Genomic DNA, 25559 nt, shown 5'->3' on the forward strand with positions numbered 1-25559 from the left:
TGCCACATCGCATTTATCGCGGATGTAATATTGCACAGGCACGGAGCTTGCAGAATTCTTGACAGGATCTGGAACAAGTTGTCGTTTATCTCCACAACAGATACAATCTACCTCCTTTATCATCTGTTATCCCTACTTGTTACGCCGTGAATATTTATTCATTTAAATCTTATATTATCTGTATATGTACATATTTTTCTTGATAGACGTATCAAATTATAAAATTACGTTAAGGAAGTAAATATAATAAAAAATTACTGACAATAAGTGACAACAATTCCCTGAGAGAAAACAATAATATACAACATTATAACCTCTCAGGAAATTGTTGTTACTTATTTCAGTACATTGTTATTATATTTTACTTCCTTAATGTAATTTTATATTCTGATACGTCTGTGAAGAAAAATATGTACCATATACAAATAAGACTAAGATTTAAATAAATAAATATACCACATAATCGCGGCTTCACCCGTAATTTATATGGAATATTCTGTGTATTTGTTTGAGTAACTCCCACGATTTCAGTATCTCTTGAACTATTTTAGATCAAACTAGAGGAACTCCAAAGTCGAAGTTCATAGCTTTCTTATTGAAAGCACTTGTAATGTAATATGATAGGGTTCTACGATATTTTAAAAGTGGAATTATTCATATATCATGCATTAGGTAACCATTTTACAGTGTTCATTAAGAGGACCAGAAGTTAAGCAAAAGTGTGAGTAATTCTTATTTCAGGTTTTGCACTTCTAGTGCAAATTAATTACATTTACAACACAAAATTATAGTTTCGTATTTTGCCTCAGTTGAAATTGTCAACTGTACAACCACTATTGTCGCCCGTTATCAAAGCCGACTTTCTAATTAACCCCTAACTGTATCATTCCTACATTCACAGACCCTTTCTTGAGAAATTACTCTTTTAATTTCACATATGTCTTAACAAATCTACTTGTATTCTAAAATATTTTTGTATACATTTTCTCCCATAATAATTTATTAATTAAATCCGTATTTGCATATGTACCAAATATTACACATAATATAAATGTGGTTACACCATCTTACATCTAGTTGTGAAACGAAAACTAAGACTCTGCCAGTTGTGACAAGGAGAAAGCAACAAAGGCGATCCAGAGAGGAATGTAAATAGCAGTAAAGTTTAACTGCTTTGTGTGAAACTCAGTGTTTCAATTACTGCAGTAGAAACCCTCATGGCGCTTTTATTTCACCAAATTATTTTGCCGAAGCTTTAAGACAGAAGAGTCCTTCATTAAAAGACTAGTTGATTTTATACTTTACTGCCGTTTTATGACATCTGCCTGCACAATAAACTACAGATGGGTTTCGGTACTTCTCAAACAATATACTTTCTTTATAGAGGTTTCATCTATAGAAATTCAATAGCAATTGTTTTGTATGCAAAAACTCTCTCTGTCGGAAAACACATAAAATTATATTGTAAATATTTTAAATCAAATTAGTACGCTCATTCTTCCCCTAACTGGTTGAGTCACTACATTATAAACATTCAAACATTACTAAGCATACAAACCTACACCACCACATGCTTTATTAATTTCCCATAAATTTAGTGTTACAATATAGTGCACAGTTATGTCAACTTAAATATTCTATGGAATGTCTTCCCAGAAAAGGTGAAGTAGACGGAACAACACTGGTTTGGATGTCGATTGAACGACTGGCTTCAAGAACATCCTTTCTACATCCTCAATGAGTTCCAATTGAATAGTCAAATTTTCCACACCTTCGCTACTGCATATGTTGGCTTTCTCTGTGGATGAATGATGATGTAGATTCAGGGCATGGCATGTCTTGCAGTTGTGATGGTGGGATTGGCACAGGGGATTTGAGTTGTATATACTTGATAGTATCCAGGATGAAGAGGTTGATAATGGTGGGTATCTTCCATTACTGAGAGGCGTGCCTGCATGATTTTCTTGCCTGAAGGTTTGCAAGGATTTGGATAGCTCTTGTTTAATGGACAAAAACCCCCTCTGCAGATTACCTCTTGTAGTGCTTCCCCGGACTACAATTCTATATCGCATATGAGACTCTTAATGTCAATAACTGACTCCATCCTACTCTATGGATGTGAGATTTGGGCCGACACTCTAAGGAAAGGTAAATATCAAAAGAAAATGGCTTCTGTTCAAAGAAAAGCCGCTTTGAAGGTTGCTAGCTCGTAGACAGTGTCTGAGCCAGCGGTTCAGGTCATCGCAAGTGTAATGCCCATTGATTGAAAGGCATAAGAACATATGTTTTTAACAGCTAACGTTTATACGTAGCATGTACAATTGTACGTAGTAAATTATTATTAATTTACATATACAACCTAAGTATTGACACACAAAGGCTATTGCTAGCCTAAACATGCTTTAACTGGAGAGGCTGGTACAGAGCTGACCCCACCTTCTTCCCAGGAGACATGAATGAGATTCATGCCCTTCCTCATGGATCTAGACCTTACCCATCCAGAATAACCTGCTACTCCGGAAGCAGTGCAAAAGTACTTTTAAAACTAAGTGCAATTTCTCAGCTTCATTTCCTAAGAGAACAAAAGAAAATGCTTGGATTCATAAAAGATGAATTTAAATGCTAAAACAAGCCCACATGTAAGTGCAGCCAGTGTTCTGAATATCCAAGTTTGGAAATGACAACCCTCCATTCATTAGTACAAAATTAGTCTCCAGTCTGCCTTGAAAACCAAGTGACATATGTGTAAGTCACGATGGTAGTTATAGGACTCAATATGCTAGATAGTAAAATTTTGATATTCATATTCCATAAACAGATACAATATCACTCAGTGGTAAATATACGAGATTTTTGAACCTCCAATCATACTGGTTAGTATAATGCAACAATGCCCAGAAGCAACTGTTCACGCTTTACGCTAACAACTCAAGCAACACTGACCAGGAGGGTTCACTTATGGCTAGTTTATACCTTCCAGTTGAACCTTCACTGGGTACAGCAAAAACCGATGTCACTTAAATCTGGGCAACCCTATGGATGTCCAGAAGCAGCACATCACTAACTGTAAATGTCAAGATTCTGTGGTGCAAGGGTGATTCGATAGGTCTAGTCTACTGAAGAAGATAATTTTTGGAGTTGGTGGGTCCCTAAGTGTTAAAGGCAGTTGCTAGCTAGCTTCCCCTTCTTCAAAGGAGATATGATTGAGATTAATGCCCAAAATCATTCCTCATGGATCTTGATAAGAGGTGGCCCCTACCTCCAAACTTACCCATCCAGATTATCCTTATACTTCAGAAGCAGAGCACCTTTTAGGACCAAGTGCAATTTCTCAGCTTATTGACATAAGAGAACACAAAAAAAAAAACCTCATGCATTGCTGAGTATGCTATGAGGAAAAGGTTTCTTGATGGGTTTCAATGGCATATTTTTGACCAGCGGTTCTCACCTCCTCCCTTAAGACAAGTAGATACTTTGTGAGCCCAAAAATGTTCTTTTCTTCAATGGTTAAACCGATGAAATGCCAATTGCTTATGTGTATACCAGACCAATATATACTGTAGACTTATTGTTTACAAGATATCAAAAGAAAAATTCTTCTCTGAAGTGTGATAGTAAGATTTAGCAGCTAGAGTTACACATAAGGTAGCTATGGTGGGAAGGGTTGATTTACTATGAATTTTGAGTTTAGCTCTAGTTCACCTTCCACTTAGTGCAGCATCTGAAATCTGACGCTGTCACAGACTTGACTCCTGGAGCCTGGAGTCATGTTTGAAATCTGACGAGATAAAACAAATCTTCACCTAGATTACACCATATATTGTAGTCTGGGTGTCTCTGATGTACTTCATTTTGAACTTCTACGTCACCGACGTTTTTGGATCTCTACAGACAAACATTCCAGAAGTTAAATCTGTGAAATGTCAGATCTCAGACACTGCACTAAGAGGAAGGTGAACAGAGCTGAACTAAACATTCACAATTACAGTTACTTAGAAAAATATTAGAGGGTAGAGCTTTTAACGTATTAGTTACAAAATATATAACTCATACAATGCTATAGGCCCACATTGAATTGACGCACCAAAAAAGTGAGTGCTCGGACTGTGCTGTAAATATCAGAAGGTCCGGTAGTAAAAATTTGAACAACAACAATCATAGGTATGTGGCGCAGCCCTAGTGTCAGACCTTCGAACTAACTGAATTAATCCCCGGACCTCACACACCTCGTCCATATGAATGTCTTATATATCCTGTGTAACTAATAGAATAAGAATATTTATTTTCTCTTACACACAAAAATAATTTTTAAAACAAACAGAAGGAAACATGACATATAAAACTTATTGATACGAAAATAATAATTACTTAAAGAATTTAAAATAAAATAATACTCAGTACCATAAACAAAAAATATTGCCTTTTTCAAATAAAATACTGGACATTTAAATACAATTGACTTCTTAATTACTGGCGAGAAAATTTAGGACCTCAGAAGTCTAAGCCTGTTTAGAGGTTCCATTTTTAACATTAAATATTACATTACTGAAATTGGCCACGCTCATACATAACTAAAAAAGAAACACACCAGTGCTAAAATAATAACATCAATACTCTTATCACTCAATATCATTATACCATGTATATTAAATTAATATTGGTGAAATTATATACAATTTCACAGACTTGAACTGTTTTCAAAAGAACAAGAAAAATCTATTTTATACTTGAATATCCATAAGACTTTCAAGGTTTTCTAAAAATAGTAACCACTCTTCAAGTTTTTTTTTAAAATAAATATTTACTATTTGATGTTCTTATATAATCACAAATTTTGTTATAGAATCTGGGTGCTAGAAAATTGTAGGTTTTCATAAAAAATGTACTGTATGGTTTAGACGTAACTATTAGTTCCGAATTTCTAAGTCTGTTTCTGTACGAGGTACAGTGCTGAAGAGCATTTCCACTTTTATTGTAAAAAAGTCTCAATACTTTGTAAACAAAAAGGTTTTTCACAGGTAATATTTGTAAACTTTTGAATAAGGGCAATAAAGGTTCTCGTTTTTATAATTAATCTTACAAAATAAAAGGTACTAAAAATATCACATTTTAACACTTAGAGTGCTTATCCCGTAATTTTACAGAAACGCAAAACTTCCGAAGAATGCTAATCCCGTAGTTTTACGTGGTTGTCATTTCAATTGGTATTATATTACATTGTCCGTATTTAAACGGGTTTTGCCTACTCTACAATGTTATTTGGGTTTTTAGTAACACAATTCACCGCTAGAAAGCGTCAGATGTATTGAATGAGCTTGATGAGAAAGCAAATTCGGTTGCTTTGTTTACGTGCCGCTGACGTGACGTTCGTCCTAACATATGTTTTAAGGTGTACCACACAAAAAAAACTACAAAACATAAAAACATTATTTGTATTATTCTAAGGACAGTTTATATTTGTAAATAGGTCAATGTAAATAATTGTATATATGCTTAGTTTAGTTTGTTAGATAAAAAAACTGTCTCAAAAAATAATTTTTTTTTTAATATATGTTTTTTAAAAACACTTTTATGTGTAGTTTTTGAAAAATACACTAACAATCTCAAGTTACAAGAAAGAAGAAAGTAAGCTGAATTAAGGCATGTAAGTATTTCTGTTATACCTTAAATACTTTTTTTTAATAAATTTTTGAAAATCACCAAAAACGCCCAGCATTCTATAGAGTTACATGTTATTTTAGGGCCAGCACTCAAAGTGTTAACAAAAACAGTATGACACTGTGAAGGATAAATAACGATGCTACATTGAATGTATATAATACATACTTTATTCACAACTCGATATATGATGCTGTTTGCAAATTAAAACTATAGTTATCACTTAACAACAATAATATAATCTACCCTGTAAAATCGAAGCATAAGATAGGTGATTTATTTTTCCCCCCACTGGGACTCTGATCACATCAGTTCACAAACAACCATTACTGTGGCATTGACCAAATAGTTGATCTTGATTACAACACAGGACTCAATGTTGTTATGTTTAAGTAGAGCATTAGACTGGAGTATTACCATTCCACATATTATGTATGACAATATCACTATTTACATATTCAACAACAAATTTGCATACTAATTGTGTTTTAGTTAATGGGCCACAATATTCATACGATCGTTCGGAAACAATTCAATCTTAGTAATAAACATCACAAAGTTACCTAACCCCTTAACAAATTTTTTCTAATTATCTTTATTTGAGTTAAAAACGATAGTGATTATCTTTTATTTGATAATATTTTTTTCATTGTGTAGAATAAATGGCAAAACGGTGTATAATTAGTGATAATTATGCAATTATTTATACTGGTTAACATAGTATATAATCTATATAAGTTTAGGGTACGATATCTATCAAACTGTTATGAACTATTTCTGGATTTTACCTCTGTATAGTAATTTTTTAGTTTTTTTCACTCTTTTTTACACACTTTATAAAAAAATAAATGTTTAAAATCATTATGTATAACGATCTGTACGCATATCTTGTTATATTCAGTAATAGTTGTATTTTTCATTCTGTATGGAACTTTATAAAGCAAGGTACAATGCACAAACCATCATACAATCCTGGTACTTGTAGAGCCCCTACCGACGCATCACTAACTCTCATATCTTAGATAGCAACAACGTTGTACAGCAAAAATCAACAAAGATTTCATTTAACAAAAGCCATTAAGAGTTTCAGAATTTTTTTTCCGTTATAGTTCAGTTATATATTGTTTTTTGGTATTATGAAATCTAATTTCTCTGTTGTTTCAATATTTTTCTATTTTGACGGAAAACCATTTTATTATGCAATTCATAGTGAAAGTTTTAAGCTCATAGTTATACAAAAAAATTAAAGAAAACAAAATAACTATTGTCTTAATGATTGCCAGTTTGATCAGCTGGGTAGTTTTTAATTCATTCAAATATGTTCAGCCAAATCACGTGCAGTATTCTAAGTCAATGTTCCTTGAATAGAAATGAAGCATCAGAAAAATTTAAAGTCGACAGGTCTGTTAAAAGTGCATCATTTTTTTTTCGAAATACTGTGCAGATAGACAGACAGAAATTAAATTTTTCAGTCCCACGAGTGTGATTTGTAGACTTTAAATTTTACATGAAACTTCATTTCTACATAGACAAGAATTAGTTCGACGAGGATGCATGTCTCTCCACGAGATTTGACTGAGCATCATTGAATTCAATCACTCAATAGGCCGGCAGATTTTCTCTTTCGTCTACTTGGAGGCTGCAAAAATTTCTTTTCTGTCTGATTCCCTGTTTGTCTGTCTGTCAGTCTGCAGGACATCTCAAAAATGAAACAGAACAGACTTGAGTGTACTGTTACGTGACACTTGGTGTAACGTACTCCTAGCTTGTATATTAATTAATAGAACGAATAATTACTGGTATGTATAAGTCACAATTGTAACCGTTTTCTGCAATAAAAAAATAACATCTGAAGAAGACTCAGTAATTTCTAACTTCCAGTAGCTAGAAGGTGACTTAATCATATAGTTATAGAAACGGAATACAGCTGAATAAAACATGTACGTTGCCTAAGTGACATATTATTTTAGAAAGAAGAACATTCCTTGTTAATTTAAACACTTCACATGGAATTCGGCTATAGTCAAGACGTTCGTAATCCTCTACTAATCCCCAAACAAAATAATACTTACATTCATGCCAACAAAAGTAGTTAAAATATATTGGAGTAATTTTTACAAAGAAAACCCTAAAAATCATGGAGCCTGTAATATTATGATCAAATTAATTAGAATTGTAAACAATTTCTGTACACAGTACATAGTTATGAACCTGTTGGTTTCATTGCAAGGACGATTCTAACAAGGAGCTTAGAAGTAAAAAAAACTAACAAACTAAATCACCACTCCTCCAGCTGCTCCTAAATAGTTCATTATAAAATGTTAATTCTACTAGACAGTTAATTACATTGTATATTACGCAATTATTTACAAAGCTATTAGTCAAACGATTTTGCTTCACCATTTCATATTTGACAATTTTATGAATTACTGAATTCAATATACAATATACAATTAGTTCTTTACAGTTTTTTACAAAATTGATTTTAAAAGAGTACGCTTTATATTCAGATACAATGAAAGCCTGATCAACACTTGCATTATTTCAACAGTGATAACATTCTTGTACACGGTAAATCTATGTTTAAATATCCCTATAAACTTAATATATAGTGTACAACTTTTTAACAGATTGATATTATCATTCCAGCCACAACCTAGGTTCTGCATACGGAGCAGTGAATTATGTTCATACGTATAATGTCATTAGAAGTTGCAATTATTATTGGAATACTTATAACCTATTTATTATTTTAACCCTTTTAACCCCGACGCCCGTATTATACAAACGGTATAAAAATGGTGTCAACTCCCAACGCCTGTGTAGTGCGAACACACACTTCTTACTATTTTACTGTCCATCTATTTTACCAAATGCTTTGAGATTCCAAAGACTTGTGCAAAAATATGTATTGCATCGATGTATATTAGTTTGTAAAGCTTTGATTTTGTATTTTGTCAGTTTGTGATTGAGAAATTGTAATTCACCTCAGCTGTCTGCGACAATCAGCGAGCAGTGTTTCACGTTATGAATGTTCCACCTTGTTTCATGTTTTTAGGTTAAAACGGTATCAAGTGCGGCAGTTAAATTTTAGTTGTTATATATTTGACTTTTAAAATGAGTAAGAGGAATCGTTTAAAGTCTCCCGTAAGTGAAAATATACCAATTAGTAACTTAGTTGCAAGTTCCGTGGATGTGGGCAGTGACAAGGATTTGAGTAATAGCTATCTTGTCCTTTCTGAAAACATTTTGTACTGTTGCAAATATTGAATTAAAAAGTTTTTTAAGTATATGCTATAAACAACTTTAATTATTATATCAGAAATAACTTTGGTTTCATGTTTTATGTTAAATACTATGAATTTTAAAACTTGTGTGATATTTACTTGCATAGAAATGGCAAAAATGGAAAACTGACACGTTCTAACAAAAATTGATGTTACTCAACTTGTAAATAAAGTAGACCTATAATTTATGTTACCTTAGATTAAGATTTAAATTTAACATAAAATATTTGTGTCAAATATTATTTTAGCTATATGGTTTTCATTAACAAACTTGAAATATTAAAATTTTTATTATATTTATAATATAAATATTATTATATATATATGTATAAAATTTTCAAGATATTACATATTTAGTTTTTTTCATAATATTGTAAACTACATTTAATAAGAAGTAAAGCGAAAAAAGAATTAGCTTGATAATTTAAAAAATAGACTAGTTATGAGTTGTTTTTAAAACTCATGCATTTTTTCTAAAATGGCTTGGGAATTTTTTGGACACCACTTGATATAATGGCCGGGGTTAAAAGGGTTTTTATACAACTACAAACACTGGACTAAAAACATTATTTTAGTAATTAGTGATAAAAATTGAGCCGCAGTATTCCTGTACCTAATTATTTTCAAAATATATATTCAACAACTTTTGTACAAAACCAGATAAGGTGTGTACAGCAAAATGAAAATACAAAATAACCGTTCAATGGACTAATAAACAATGTCTGTCATTTCACTTGTGTAATACATTTTTGATGTAACATCTCACACATTTTAGTAATTCTTATAAAAGCAACGTTTGAAAAAACATATATTTGTTGGCTGTAAACTACAACTTGTGAAGGGAACAGGATTTTTCCGGACATTTGCCATCGTTCAGTGAGACAAGAAATCAGTAACACTACGTTTCAGAAGAGACCTGAAGAAGAGATCAAATTGCAGATCTCGAAACGTAGTGTTACTGATTTCTTGTCTCACTGAACGATGGCAAATGTCCGGAAAAATCCTGTTCCCTTCACAATCCTTCCATAGTCAAAAATAACCTTCAAACAAGGACAACTTGTGAATTTTAACATTAGAGTTTTATTTGTGATACTAGACAGACTTTGTCCTTTAAGAAGATGAGTTTCCCATTGGTGGAATCATTTAAGAAACACCAAAAGAGTGTATTAAATGTTTACACTTTATTGATAAACAGACTTATTTCCAATACTTCATGTGAATTTTCTTCACAACAAAGGCCAAAGACACTGTGATCTGTGGTCTGAGATATTGGAAGCCTCCTATGACCCAACCCACTATCCCTCATCACACCCTATTAAAATAAAGAATTTTTCATTTCATATTTCCCTTTTAATCATGGAAGCTTTCCCTTAGAATCTAGGCAGGAGATCTTTGCGTGGAACTTTATTTCTACATAGACAAAAATGAGTTCTATGGTGGTACATATCTCTCTACAAGTGATTTGACTGAGCATCTTTGAAGCCCATCACCCAGTAGCCAGGGACAATTTCTCTTGTCTTTCTGGAGATATACAAATTTCTTGTCCGTATGATTTTTTTGTATGTCAACAGGACATCTCATGACTGATATGATCTTATAGACTTGCACAATATTTGCATGCAGCCTGTCACACATGTAGTACGTATGTCATCATCATCATCATCTGACGTTTCCGTTATCACGGGTCGTCGTACACAGCCTCCTCCACTTTTGTCTGTCATTCCAGGTCTCCTCTTCCTCCACCTGCATTTTCTGTAGTCCCCTTCTCTCTACGTCTTTCCACACTTGATCCTCCCATCTTCCTCTCGGTCTTCCTCTTGGTCTTCTTCCTCTTTCTTCCTTCTCCAGTGCTATTCTAGGCATTCTATTATCTCCCATCCTCTTCACATGCCCCATCCACTGTATTCTTCTTCTTTCCATTGTCTCTTGCAGTGAAACTACCTTCAATCTTTCTCTGGTTATTTCGTTCCTTATTCTATCTCTTCTTGTAGTCTTCTCTATCCCTCTTAAAAATCTCATTTCTGCAGCTTGCAATGTACGTATGTACACCACCATAATGCCCAGCAATAAACAAACAGATGATGTGTATTTTTGGTGTTAATTTATCATATAGCTCTCTATAAAAATACATGTATGGCAGTCCCAATATTTTTTGGGGAGGTAGGAATAATGTGGAAAGTGTTGAAAAGATTTACAATATGTAACACAAATATAGGCATTTATACATTTTTTCAACAAAAAGATAAATATTTCAGAAGCCCATTTTCAAATCTAACAAATAAAAATAAAAGCTAGGGAGTGTGACTTGTACTTCTTAAAATAGACTCGCTTTCCTTGATCTTTGCAAATCCCTTTATAATAGCTTGATTTCATTTTACCTCTTGTATTTTTAGACGGTTAAACTGCTGAATAATGAAGACCAAAGCATTGGCTCTTTTTTCTATTATTTGAGTAAAACAATTTACAGCTGAAATGCACAATCCAAGTTACTTCCACTTATTCACAGTTTAGCGGGTTTTGGCTTTTATTGTAATTTAGTCAACTCAGCCGAAAATATAAGTAATCATAAAAATTACATAAACTATTTGGTAAAACATAATGAATTTCTTTGTTATATGTCATGGAATGTCTTAAACTGTTGTTAATACTTCTATACTCCTTGATAATAAATCTGTTTGAAAAAATCCTTTTTTTAAAAAAAAAAACAGGTACTTACTTTTTTGTACTTAAAATTTAATACAATTCATAATTTTTTTGCCACTAGAAAGTGAGGTAATTGTAGAAATGTAATTATTTAATTATTTTCAAATTTAGTTTTTAAATTATTTTAAAAAATCTCTTTCAGCAGCCATAATTTTATAAGCAGCCATGTATTTCTAAGCCAGCACCCAAAGTGTTAATACATAACAATGAGCACATTGCGACAGCTTGGAAATAAATTTATTTAAACGAACAATTATAAAAAAAATACTGGTATATTTTAAAGCTAATTAATTAATCCAAAATTAAATTCAAGGCTCTGCATTTTAATCATCATTGATCCAAGTAAGTTATAAATAAACAATTATTGTATTTGAATAAAATTATGTTATGTTCAAATGCTTGAAGATAATATTATACAATGTGTAACTTTGGCTATCCAAAGTATATTGGGTCAATGACAATAAATAAATATGACCTGTTAACATTGAAAAATTAATCCACTTCAAACTGTTACGGAAAGCTGCACGCCCGACTAAAATTAGGAAAATTACAAAGAATTCATATTTTGTATTTACTTTGACTTATAAAATAGGTTGCAATGAAATTGTAAATATAAACTGCACTACGTATATTTTCACAGGAATGTACGGTTAAAAACTCAGTTATGCTTCTTCTTCTTATGAATAAATAAACATAATTTAAAGCCTACTGCAATAAAAATACCCACTTTCATGACTCAGTGAAAACAACAATAGATATGTAATATTTCATACAGGTATAAAATAATCTTTACTATACTCTTTATAAAACTCTTACAACTATTAAACATCCTATTATTAGTTTCAATCGGGTAACAAAATCTTTTACTAATTGTCTCGTAAAACATTACATAGAGTGGCCGTTAATCGATATAAAAGCACTACTTTTATCACCTAAAATAGATACAAGTAAACTGTAAAAAATTAGAACTATCGATAAAATTTGTACTGTACATAGAAAAGTGAACAGGCAAATTTGGGAACGTTAAAAGCTAGTAAACGATTAATTAACGTTTTTATGCTTTACTTAAATATCGCTGAATATCGCTAAATACACAAATTCATACTAACTCTTACTAGCTAAACCGTTATAGATTGATTCCTACACTTTAGTAATAACATTTAATAATTTTATTCCTTAAAATTCTACATATAAAATTTCAACATGAACAAGTTTAACATAATAAATAATTCCCTCGAGGACGCTATGTTTAGAACATTCGATGTGTTCTGTGCTGACGCTTGAGCCTTCTTACTTAGGTATTTAGTGATAAAATTATTTACATCTATATAGGTTATGTTCCTCATGACGCAATGCAGCCAATAAAGCACCGTCCGTAGACGATTGTCAAGAGATTCACGGGGTGGGGGGCGTTGCCGAGTCTCCAAACTCTTCAAACCATCATCTCGAGGGACAGGAATTGCTCAGGCTATTGCCCGATTGTAGACTGGACAAGGATCCTCTGAAATCATCAAATTTATATTAAACTCGGGAGTAACAAAGTATTTTACAGCTTTCTATTCTTACAAGGGATGCTATTTTAGGAAATTTCCTTTACGTTGATAGTGAACCATTAATACGTCAAATTTAGCAACCCTCTCCTGGACGATTTACCACGAGGCACTACCAGGCTGAAGTAATTCAGCTGCTCTGCCGCAGGAAACACCTTAGGCTAGGGACACACAGTCCCGGTTACCGGGATGCCGGTGATCGGCATCCCGGCCGGGATTGATGAGAACATGTAGTTTGTTGAAGAGCGCACACACAATGCCGGTGCTGTGCGGCACAAAGCGTGCCGGTCCAGATCGGCAAGCATGCTACCGGCGACCGGGAGCCCTGCAGCCGGTGAAAATCGGGTTGGCAATACAAAAACACTTGATATCTGTCGTGCGTGCTCACACAGTGCCGGCTGCCAGGTCCCGATTCCAGTCAAGTCTATGTGTCAGTGGCGTAGCTGTTGTGGTGTGCTGCTGGTTTGTGTATCGTGTTTTACTGTCGAGGGTAGTGTAAAGTTGCGATAATGTTTGATACAGACAAATTTATAGAATGTGTCCACGGTATTCCAGCGTTATGGAACATTTTTCAGCTTTAGCATCTACATTGAATGGATGAACCCAATGTACCCTACTTCGTTGTTTTGGTAATTCATTTAGAGCCTCTAAACAACAAACTAACTTCACTTTGGATAGCATGATTCGTTCCGAACAACACTCAAAGGTTAACTGAGAGACAATTTGGTGTTTATCGCCGGGACTGTGTGGCCAGCACACAACAAACCGTTTACCGGCAACCCGGTGGTCGGCATCCCGGTAACCGGGACTGTGTGCCCCTAGCCTTAGTGTTTCTAATATTTTAACAACTTCACTCTATTCTAACGAAAAAAGACTGTAACATATTATTCACTGTTGTAAAGATTAATACATTCTCTACAAAATGGCAGTACTTAAAAAACTATTAGACTTTCTTACTATCACGCAACCACCAACTTGAATCTGCCACCTACATAGTAAAGAATCAATAAACTAACGGCAAAACTGTAAAAATAACAACAATATGACCTCAGTAAAAAAATTAGTTACAGAAAGTTACTGATAGTTCCGATAATTTTATAAGATAGCAGCACAAGACGGAGGTATTTGTGATGTAAAATGAATAAATCTCTATCAATGAAGAGGTCAACAAAACATTTCATATATTACTCCCAGATAGCATCCCTAAGCATAAAAACATTCAATGATCAAGGACACCAGTCAAAAAAATATATTCATTAGTACTTAGAAAAGTAGCAGATTGATGACAGCACACACCAAGAGAGTAAAGATAAAGCATTAATGAATGAATGAAAAAATGAATGAATTTATTCCAGTAAAATAGAGATATATTACATAATTACAAGAATGTTTTGTGCAAATAAAGGTTTGTACATGCGAAACAAATAAATACCTTACGCATCATCATAATATAAAAACAAAATAGCTTAGCATTAAAAATGCTTTACAAAACATATTATTAAGAATAATTTCTTAGCCTTAGGAATAGGCTTACTTTGGCGGGTGCCTGTGTGTAAGTCTGAGTTATATTGAGATCTGCCTAATTAATAACCAAGAACAATTTTTAGTAAGTTCTAATCTGAAATCCTACATAAATGTAGTTTAACTTCGAAATACAAATCATGAGGTAACTGTGATGCAGCAACTAAATTACGTGACAAAATTATTAAAAAGAACATTATAAGTGCTTTCACTAAAATTGCTACGACAGACTCAGTATTACTCCACTCTGCCCTAAAATATTTCAAGTATTACTGAAATTGTTGAAGCTATTCATTTAAATATTATGGAATGTTGCAGAGAAATATGTGTATTGGTCCTATAAAAACTTCTACTCTCCAACTTCAGAACCCCAACATATTACTCTTTAAACTTAAAGTCCACTTATTCTGAAGTAGATCAGGAGACTGGAATATCTTTAAATAACCATCACTTATTTTCTGGAGTGCCATTTAAAAAAAATCAATTTAAATTAGGTGATTAAATTACATTGTGTGACATGTGTACAACGTAAATGTTATTCAATAGGAGATTATGTGCAAAACCACGGGTAGCTGCTAGTAATAATATAAAGATTTCAAACAAAAGAAACAACCATCGTTAGTACATCGGTTTGTAAATGTTTTCAAAGTTAAATTTTAAGGAAATTCATGTTTTCCGAGCTGTAAGGGTACAAACTGACTTGTAGTCGGCGGAGCTGAGCACCTCGTAGTAGTACATGACCTGGGCTCGGTGACTGCTGGTGATAGAGTCCAGTAGATCGAGGTGGGGACCACTGAACCGCCACTGCAGCACGTAGGTCCCGGTCTCGCACGTCACGTGTGACCCCTGGATACTCTCCCCGTCGTGACACGTGAGCGGCTGTTCCACCCGGTGGTAGTCCTGGCCCTCGACCCATCCTTTGTCCACCACGGACCTGTGCTCCCCATCTGCCGTAACCGACACAAACGTTACTCTAAATTCACACTCACAGAGGAATACCCTTGCACGCTGACGGAGTAAGCTTTCTGCAAACCTGTATGGGAAATAACAACCCTGGCAGGGTTGACATTTCTTAATCAAACATTCTTTACACAGCATTTTCGCCATTTCACCAGGAAAGCTAGTTTACAGTGAAAAATATGTTCGGAAGATTGCAAATAGCTTATTTCCAAACAACTGATGAAATATTATTTCTCAGTTATCATTATAAAGAGAACATTATTAATTAATTTTGTCCAGTTTCCCCACACACAGTACAATAAAGGGTATAACTGGCTGAGCATCAAGCAAATCCTCTCCTGCCAGATGCTGATGAACGAAATCTATATTTAATCTATTTAAAATTTCTATTTTTCTGTACGCACGATAAGTATCGAACGAGTTTACCTATAGGGTTCAAATTTGGTGTGATATTCTACTTCCAGTATCTCTACATCCCTATTGAAAATAGTAAACATCGGTTCATTCGGAGTTCCAATTCCTCTTAGTCAAAAAAATTACTTTCGTCAAATGAGGCAAAACAGAATAAACAAATTATTGAACCTTGTATATCGTATGACATTTTTGACATTTTTCAATAACTTCACAACTCATGGAATTAAGTTACTATGTTGGATTGGTTGGTTTCATAAAAAGATTGAACATTTTAGTTTTATATTGAAGACCAAAGAAGATTTGTGTTTGTTTGTGTACATTTATATAAACAATTACCTCTGAATAAGTTAACTTGGAGGGCTGGAGTTTGAAAATCCACATCCACTGCCCCTATACGGAATTTTAAAATTGTAAAAATATGTCTATTTGGAGTCGCTCTCTCTGGACCAAGATGTTGTCTGCTGTGGGACATTGAAGAATGCCTCCCACTCAGATCTGAAGTCTAACGTGCGTTATCCATGTCTAATAATGGTTAATAATTCTAGCTTCGGTTTTCAATAAAAATATCTATTATGGAACATCTAGGTATAAAAATATGTGCCGTGAACATCACATCCAGCCTCATCACATCAAAGTCCCAAGTGATGTCACAGTCAGAGTCCTCCAGTCACCAGCACACCTTGACCTTTCTCCTACCAATCCAAAACCCACACCTACCTTGACTGCCTGGGCTGAGATCCTTGGACAGTAGTTTGTCTGTACGCAGTACTGTGAACATCACATCCTGCCTCATCACATCAAAGTCCCAAGTGATGACACAGCCAGAGTCCTCCACAGTCACCAGCACCTCGTGCACCTGTACAATGGCACCAGGTTAATGACAACAAAAAGTGGATGAGAGAAGAATTACTGAAAATATTTACTATTTTGGGATTTAGGCCATGCCGAAATTTCGTTTTAATTTATTCCTTCAATACATTTTTATGTAGACAGTTTGTTTTTCGTCATTGATATGAGACATTAGACACTAAAAAATGGGCTGCGGACCACAATGACCTGTTCAGAAACCATCAGCTTAACTCAGACGATGAAGATTAATTGATTGATTGATGACTGACCTGCCCTTTGCTGAGACTAACAGAGTGGTAAATGGTGTCATCTGTCATGTGTCCACCTTCTCTCTCCAACTCTCCCTCAGTCAGGTACAGACCCTTGGGTACCAGCCCTCCCTCCAGCACCTTTGTCTGCAAACATCAAAAGTCACCATTAATTAATGTCACATTTTTTTCTTTTGAAAAGCATTTGTAAATTCTACACATGCAATTCATACACATGTATTACTGTTATCATTTTATATCCATGGATGGAACTAATTAGATTCTGAATATTTAAAATCCTCTTTAAAGTCATAGTAAACTTTAATCACATATTGTATATAAATACAATGAATAGTGTCTACAATGCTACAAACTAACATATCATATCATCACATTTTAATTTATACAAAATCTTAGCTAAAATATTTAAATAATGTTTTGAACTTGGTAAAATTCCTCAATTGAGTAGAGATAAGTTAATAAAATATGTCTTAAGCCTTACACTAAACTTTTTTGATTACAGTCGAACCTCGTTAATACAAACCTCGATAAAGTAAATTCCTTGATAAGAATTATTTCAAATCCCCTTGTAACTTTCGTAACATTCAATACTAAAAACACCTCTACATAACGTAGTAATTAGATACCACGGATTCATAAGACGGATTTTTTTGTCATTTGGGCTAAGATCTTTAATTTCTATACAACAAATAATCTTAGCACGGAACCTCTACAAGACAAACGCAAACTCTATAGGACGAATATTTTACACTTTCAACCTCTATAATACTGTTTCAAAAAAGTGACTCAAACACAATGTCTCGACATGAAATCGCAGCTGATGCATACCACCAAGCCCTCTTCAGGACTGGAGCGAAGATAGCAAAGTACTGGGGGCCAAGAAATGGTTCTAGAATTTGTTGACTTCAATGATGATGTAATAGTATGTGGAGTTGTAACAGATGAATATATCCTGGCTTCTATTCAACCCTCAAATCCTCAAGAAGATGAAGCAGCTGAAGATGATGAGGAGGATGCACAGGTGGAGAGTAATTAACTTGAAATGTTACTGAAAGACGCAAGAGAAGCTATTGATGTACTAAAATATTTTTTCGTATAGAAAAATTGTTTAGATGAAAGTATGGTGAACAATAATTTTTTTTATTATATTCCATAAAGTGTCTTCAAGTTACGAGTAGATTCCACTTTGGATATGTTAACCATTCATGTAGGAAAACAAAATAGCTATGATGGAAAGGGTTGATTCAATGTGAATGTTGAATCTAGCTCCAGTTCACCTTCCTCTTACTGCAGTGTCTTGAATCTCACTGTCTCTGATGTCAAAACAATGTAAGGAGTTTGTTCTGAGCTTTTCCGTTTTTTTTGGACCTCTTTAGACTCCAGATTCCAAAAGTCTGTGACAACGTCAGATTCCAGAAACTGACTTGTTGAAACTGATAGTAAACTGACTATTCACTTTGCTTTTAAGAACTTAAAGCCCTCAGTCTGCGTTCCAAATTTTTAAGAGTACATTTATTGTTAATGACTATCAGATATTGTTGCTCCTGAAACTTACTATAAGGAAGTTTCCTTCAAATCCACAATATAAAAATATTCCATCCCACAAGGTAGCATAGAGGCAGCATTCAGCCACACAGACACCAAAGAAGAACCAAACTTTCTTCATCTAAGTTTTCCGGTTCACACTACGTTGAAACATTGTTAAACAATTACAATCTTGAAATATTTCAGCCTTGTTGTGGAGAGCTATCTTCAGTCAACAGATTAAAAAAGGCTAGTTTACATTAGTCGAGTAGGAGGGCAAGTAGCAAGGCGAGTAAGTACAGGACTGTCAACTCAACTAATGTGACCGATTACATCATCATTATACAGTTCCAGCTTTTTCAACTAACCAATTAAAGTATATAAGTAAGTATTATTGGCAATTTTGGTCTGGATCTATGGACCTGTTAACTAATAATGATTGACTAGTAATGAAGATTTTAATTGTTTTAACAATGCTTCAACGTGGTGTGAAAAACTTAGAAGATGGTCACGATAATGGCAGCATACGCCTAAGAGCTAATACTAGATCAATATCTTGATATTAAAAGGGGAAGCCAATTCTGTACCAGCCTCTCCAATCAAAGTGGGCAGTGGGCAGCCCACCCTTTTGTCTAGGCTAGCAACAGCCCTTAACACTTAGGGAGCCGCACCAACTCCAACAGTCACCTCGCAGTAGACTAGACCTATCAATCTACCCTTGTACCACAATATCTTGACATTTTCTGCTCGCAGACATCCATAGGGTTGACCAGATTCAAGTGACTCATCTGTTTTCGCTGTTCCAAAGTACATTCAACTGGAAATTATAAACCAGCCAGAAGTGAACCCTCTTGGGTTATGGAATTATATTTACAAGGAACACTATTTTCCCACTTTAGAGAGATCTATTTCTTCAGAAAAACACAGACAGTTCCAATAAGTTTGTTTTACTGTAATAAGGTTGCCAAAATGTTTAGTGTAGCTAGATGATCCTGCAGTTGGCAAGGCCAGACAGATACAAAATATCTTTAACTGTCAGAATGTTATACAGAGTTTGGACATTACAAAAATAATTTGGGCAAGATTTTCAAAAAAGGTTCTGTTGCCTAAGTATGGATAGCCTAACGTCATTTTACATTCTTAAAACTAAAAGCAAAACCAGGAAATGGAAACATGAGTTATGATTGTAAGTGAAACGTCTGAACTTACATGAGTTGATTCTCAACTACTTTTAAAAGATAAAAACAACTGGTAGTTTAAAATAAAAAATGGCTAGTTTACAAAAACATACACAAGTTTCTTGCTCTTTGTGCAAAAGAGAAAATATAAAAATAGTGTTGTTTAAACTTGTTGGCTGATGTTTAATATTGAATATACCAACAAATGTACTCATTACTTATGATAATTTTCTCTACGTTATATCGCATCCACTTTAAGTCTTCGCCCAAAGTCAAAACTTTCCACACCAAAACGTACTGTAGAACTTTACAGAGACATGAAATTTCAAGAGTGTTAGGGGGAAATTTTAATATGGTAATACTGTGTACTGCTGAATTACGTTAGATTAATCCGTTTCAATTCATAAGAAAAGAAGGTATGCCAAAAAACATTTTCTCTATTCATTATCTTGCGTAAATTATGGCTTGAGGATTGAAGAAAGGAGTAGTTTCCACTATCAGAGAGGTTTTTGTTAAAAATGACAATGAAATCCCGGATCAGTACGAACAAAAGAAAATAAAATTCGATGATGGGCAAGCATAGAGTAGTTGGCTTACTGCTTGTGTCTGGTAGAAGTCTTGGGGCACATCGGTAGGCACATGCACACACGTCTGCAGCATGCACACAGAGACACATTGCTACACATGCGTTGTACACAACACAAGACCCCATGTTGTCCCACACATGCACAACACGTTACAACATGTCTAGTTTGGGAGCTGTACACTATACGGTGTACGGCTGTCACTATTTTTGTGTATATACATTCATTTGTTACTTACTCTCTAAGTTTTTATTGTTAACATTACCCATATTTTTACTGTGTTAATGTCCCTGGTTGAGTCTTTCACATTCCATAATTTTTTATTTCAAGGTAGTAAACAAAGCTTTCACAAATTAGATCTTTACAATATATTGAATTATTTAAGAATTATATAATAATTAAGAATAAAAATCTATATTTTCATGAATGTTCTTATTCCAACTGTTGCATCAATAATGTTTTTATTACAGACTTTCAAGTATTAATCTGCAACTTTTATTATGATTACAAATCACTAACAACTCACTCATATATTAAAATAGTTAAAGGTTCGTAATAAATAATGACACACAAATACACACTTTAATAAATACAGAATATATTAAAATTGTTATATTAAATATATTATTAACGTACAAAAGCAGAATTTTGTCCTTGAACAACGTTACTTTCCTGCATGCTGTATTATATAACACTAAATATAATTAATTTTTAAGAAAGTTGAAACATTCCCATGGTTTGACCATCCTGTTTGCCCTTCAAATTTGTATAACATATTAGTTCATATAAAAGAAAAACATTTTAATTTACTTTTTATCATGCACAGAAAAACACAATCACTAAAAATCAATAAATCCTTATTCACAAATGATCCTTGTATATTGCCCAAATTCTGTACAGGAATTTAGAAATAAGTTAATATTCAAAAGTTACCCATAAATTATTTTTTTACACGTTTATATGACATTCACACAAATGTTTTTTTTTTACCTTGATGAATATCCAACAAGTTTACTTTTTTCAAGTAATCCAGTCATACAAAATGTAACATTTCATTCAAATTTTGTTTGTAAAATTATTAAATTTGGTGAGGATTTTTATTTTCAATAAGATGCTTAATTGCAGTGATTTGATAAGTACTGAATATTTTCATCTATATCTTAAATAAATATATAAAATTTGTTGAGGAAAGCAATAGATTTTAGGTACATTATTTTTTGTATGCATGATTATTTGGATTAATAAATAGTTTTTAATGTATTATAATTTAATTTACTTAGTGTCATATTAAAAGAAATAATATCACATACACCACTTAAAAATAAATAAATACAGATTAAAAAATTATTATCTTGCAAAATTCTGTCAACAAGCACATACAATTTTACTAATTGAATGCTGAATGTAAAATCACTTACAAAAATTGCTAGTTTGTTTCGTAGATACCTTTAAAATAGCTGGGAGTAAAAAGGGTAATTAAAAAATATAATTTCAGTAGTTTGCTCAGTTTTTTAATTTAATCATGGAGATAATTCCTTGATGTTCCTGATGGTACAATTTAAGTATACATAGGGCATGCGTGTCATATACGCAAAGTTTCTTACATGAGAATTCATGGTTGTTGAAAATTGTTATTGTAGTAGGTGCTTAGTGAAGTAGTCATCAAATGTTGTGCCAATTGTAGCAGGAAGATTTTAACATAATTATATTTTACTTTAGCTTTTAATTCAACATTTTATGTTTATTATTTTCTATCAAGATCTACAGAAATTAATTTGCTTTCTAGAAACAGATTTATTTATTTTACAAAAGCTCAATTTTGAACAACATGTAAATTTAAGATATATAATAAAATAAATTATTTCTTAATTTCTTTAAGGGATCAAAAATCTAATTAATTCTACATTTAATATTACAGTGTTAAAACGCACTATATGCTTATTGTAAGTATTATAGCAATGAGTAAACCATTCTCACATTATCACTGTGCATAATCAGTCAAATATAAATAAACCGTCTATTACCTCAACATTTTTAATTCATCATTTTTGTTTTGATGACAACCTTTTTGACCAATTAATTTTGCACACTAAATACACAAGGGCAATTATAAGAATCATGTCAAGACTATAACAAACCACGTCCACACTGCGAGCATGCTGGTTACTGCAGAGACAGCCTACCTTGCACTGGCCGCCCAGGAAGTCGGGGATGTACTCGTCAGGGATGTAGTGTGAGATACCGCCTTGGCCCTGGTAATCATTACCTCCGTAGAACAGGAACTTACTGCGAGTTGTGTCATCTGTCCAACAAACATTTCATTGAAACAAAATACCGAGTCGTTAAGATGAGATAAATCACAGTTCACTAGAATTGCAATAATTTTAGGACGTCCACCTACCGATAAATGTACTGACAAGGGTCCACAGAATTGGGAAGACCCTCGGGGCTCGGATGATCAGAACTCGCCCTAAAGTCTCAGGGTAGTTAGCTTCCACAATTTCTATTATTCGCAGCAAAGCCTGCAATCAACATAAAAATTAATAAAAACTATAAAAACATTAAATATTATGTATCTGGTTAACATTAAACTGTTAATAAAAATGTTCTTGTTCATGCTGTAGGTGGTTTTTCACTCTTACATTTTTGTTGCTCTTCATTTAAATTGAACAGCTACCTTGTTATTTTTAAGGGTATTATAAACCAGTTTGACCATATTTTTTACTTTTTTGAAAATCATAACCTATATTCAATGTTATTTCCTTAACAACTGATACTTTTGCAAATGTTACACTAAGAAGTCATTGAATTATTAATCTGTCTGATCTTATTTACAACAAAATTAATTATCATATACAATTCTTTAACTATACAGCATCAGACAAGAATATTTTGTCGTTCCTGCACTAACAGACTGGGAGTTCCTCTTCCTATCTTCTGAAAAAACACTAATTTTTGAGAACTACCCTAAAAATCTATGAGAACTCCGAGATCATGCACAATACAATTTATCTTGATTGTAATGGCTCTGATCGCTTGGAAAATAAGACAGGACTAACATTAGGACTGTAAGTAGCTACCACTATTTTCTCAAGGTTTAGGAGCATGAGGATGATAATTTTTACAACAGACTCAATACTTAGTGCAAAACTAAATATTCTCCAACTCCAACAACCAGTAGAGAGATCTTAATATCAACAGCACTAAGCTCAGTTCAGTTCAGGATAACATTGTCATTGATAAAAAAGAAGAATAGAGAGCCCAAACTTGAACCTTGAAAATTTCCTGAACTTGCAACAAAGTTTAATTCTCCACCAGAATGAACTCCACCAAATCGTACTTTGGGGGTCCAATCAAATAGATAGGATTTGGCTTTTTAATTAATAAATATCAAAAACCATAAGCTTTCTCAAAAAGAGATGATGGGAAAGCTTGTCAAGCATCTTTAGAAAGTCAAGGAAGATTGTAACAAACTGACTGTCATCTACAGCAGGCTCAGTCATGGCTAAGAATGACAACAATTTTGTGGCAGTCGAACAAGCTCTCATTACGCCATGCTGGTGATAATAGACAAAATTGAAAATTCTCTTATAAAAAAAACTTCTCCCAACTGATTGACCTGATTGATTCAAATGACCTTTAGATCTTAAAAGGAACTTAATCTTGCTCTGAAACAAAAACTACTCCCAATGAGAAAGAGCACTCATACATATCTTATGGAACATTAATACCCATCATCAGAAAACTTTATTTCGTGGTGCTTTTGTAAACATCATTTCATGGCAAATAAACAATCTCCTAAACAATCTGTGACACCAATTACATCCAGCTAAAATAATTTTGTACAGAAGTTATCATTCTTCTGTATACATTTAAAACTCACCCTGATACCCGGCCGCCAGAGATGTCGCATGTTGAGTCCCTCCAGGTCTACCAACAGACACCAGGTGGAGATGGGGTGTCCACAGGTGCGGGTGGCTTCATCCGTCAGCCGCAGGCCCTCCTCACACACGTGTAGTGTCTGCAACATTCAACACTTGCTAGACATACCCACGCATACGTTCTGGAGTTCCAAATCATCCATGAAAAAAGAATCAATTGTCATGGTTCCTTTATCATGAAGTTTTTATGGCATCGTTATTAATAAAATCTTATTTAACAGATAGGCAGTAATACATTGAAACCACACAAGTAACTAAAATTAGAATCTTAAAAATAAAATCTAGAACTAGACTAATGAAATATTCAGTGCCACAAGGATCTATACTTGGGCCATTTTTATTTCTTTGTTATACAGGTGTTTATTGTTATGTAAAATATTAACACTTCACACGCCACTAATTAACTTTCATATAACGCCAAGACAGGTAAAAATAATTATTCAAAGCTAATTTTATTATAACTAAATTATAAAAGGTAAAAGCAAAAAAAGTGTAAAACACGGCATTTTACTTAAAATAAGCCTATTTACTGACGAAAACTAAAAAAAGAAAAATCTACAAAACTATTTTAGATATATTTAAAGTTTATTGTAAAGTGTAATTATTAAACTGAATGTTTTGTAAACTTTTAAGTATTAGTATGTCTTCTAATCGCAACACTACCACACAATGACATATAATAATGAGATACGTAATAACGTGCACTTTTGACAGCTGAGAAAGCAGTAATACGTGCCACGCATATGTCTGGCTAGGGATATGCAGAACTGATGAGCAGGTTGTCAGAGCTAGACAAAGGGTGCTCCCCTCCCCCTGCCGCAGAGTGAAGGTCATTTATAAATACTTCCTTGGCAACCACGATAAGCATGGAGCGTGCACCGTGTATTTCAAAAGGCCTTTTGGTGAACTCTCCAAGAGTATGTAACTATAATATCTGATATAACTGTATTTGGCGTTTTGGTCAAAGTCTACCATTCTAATATATCTGTCTACGGCGTGTGAAGAGTTAAATATTGTAAGGCTTTCACCGATAGTCTGTAGTACAAGCTTATAGCTTTAGTGGAGTTAAGTAAACAAACGGACATATTCTGTTCTAAACTGTGAAGACTGCTGTTCTATTA

General features: G+C 33.5%; 1 protein-coding gene across 3 annotated transcripts in view; it reads right to left on the minus strand.

Annotated features, from left to right (window-relative positions):
* Nucleotides 1-11146: 11146 nt before the first annotated feature.
* LOC124367934 (SEC14-like protein 1) overlaps nucleotides 11147-25559 on the minus strand; it is a 111888-nt gene continuing 97475 nt past the window's right edge. For all 3 annotated transcript variants that reach the window (XM_046825145.1, XM_046825144.1, XM_046825143.1), the window contains 7 exons: nucleotides 24381-24518; nucleotides 22899-23019; nucleotides 22681-22799; nucleotides 17212-17337; nucleotides 16811-16949; nucleotides 15420-15666; nucleotides 11147-13149 (listed from right to left, as the gene is read on the minus strand). In XM_046825145.1, the coding sequence (XP_046681101.1) occupies nucleotides 13089-13149; nucleotides 15420-15666; nucleotides 16811-16949; nucleotides 17212-17337; nucleotides 22681-22799; nucleotides 22899-23019; nucleotides 24381-24518 (951 nt within the window). In that variant the 3' untranslated portion in view covers nucleotides 11147-13088. The remainder of the gene's footprint in view (nucleotides 13150-15419; nucleotides 15667-16810; nucleotides 16950-17211; nucleotides 17338-22680; nucleotides 22800-22898; nucleotides 23020-24380; nucleotides 24519-25559) is intronic.

Source organism: Homalodisca vitripennis, chromosome 8 (genome assembly GCF_021130785.1).
Source record: "Homalodisca vitripennis isolate AUS2020 chromosome 8, UT_GWSS_2.1, whole genome shotgun sequence".
Classification (NCBI taxonomy): domain Eukaryota; kingdom Metazoa; phylum Arthropoda; class Insecta; order Hemiptera; family Cicadellidae; genus Homalodisca; species Homalodisca vitripennis.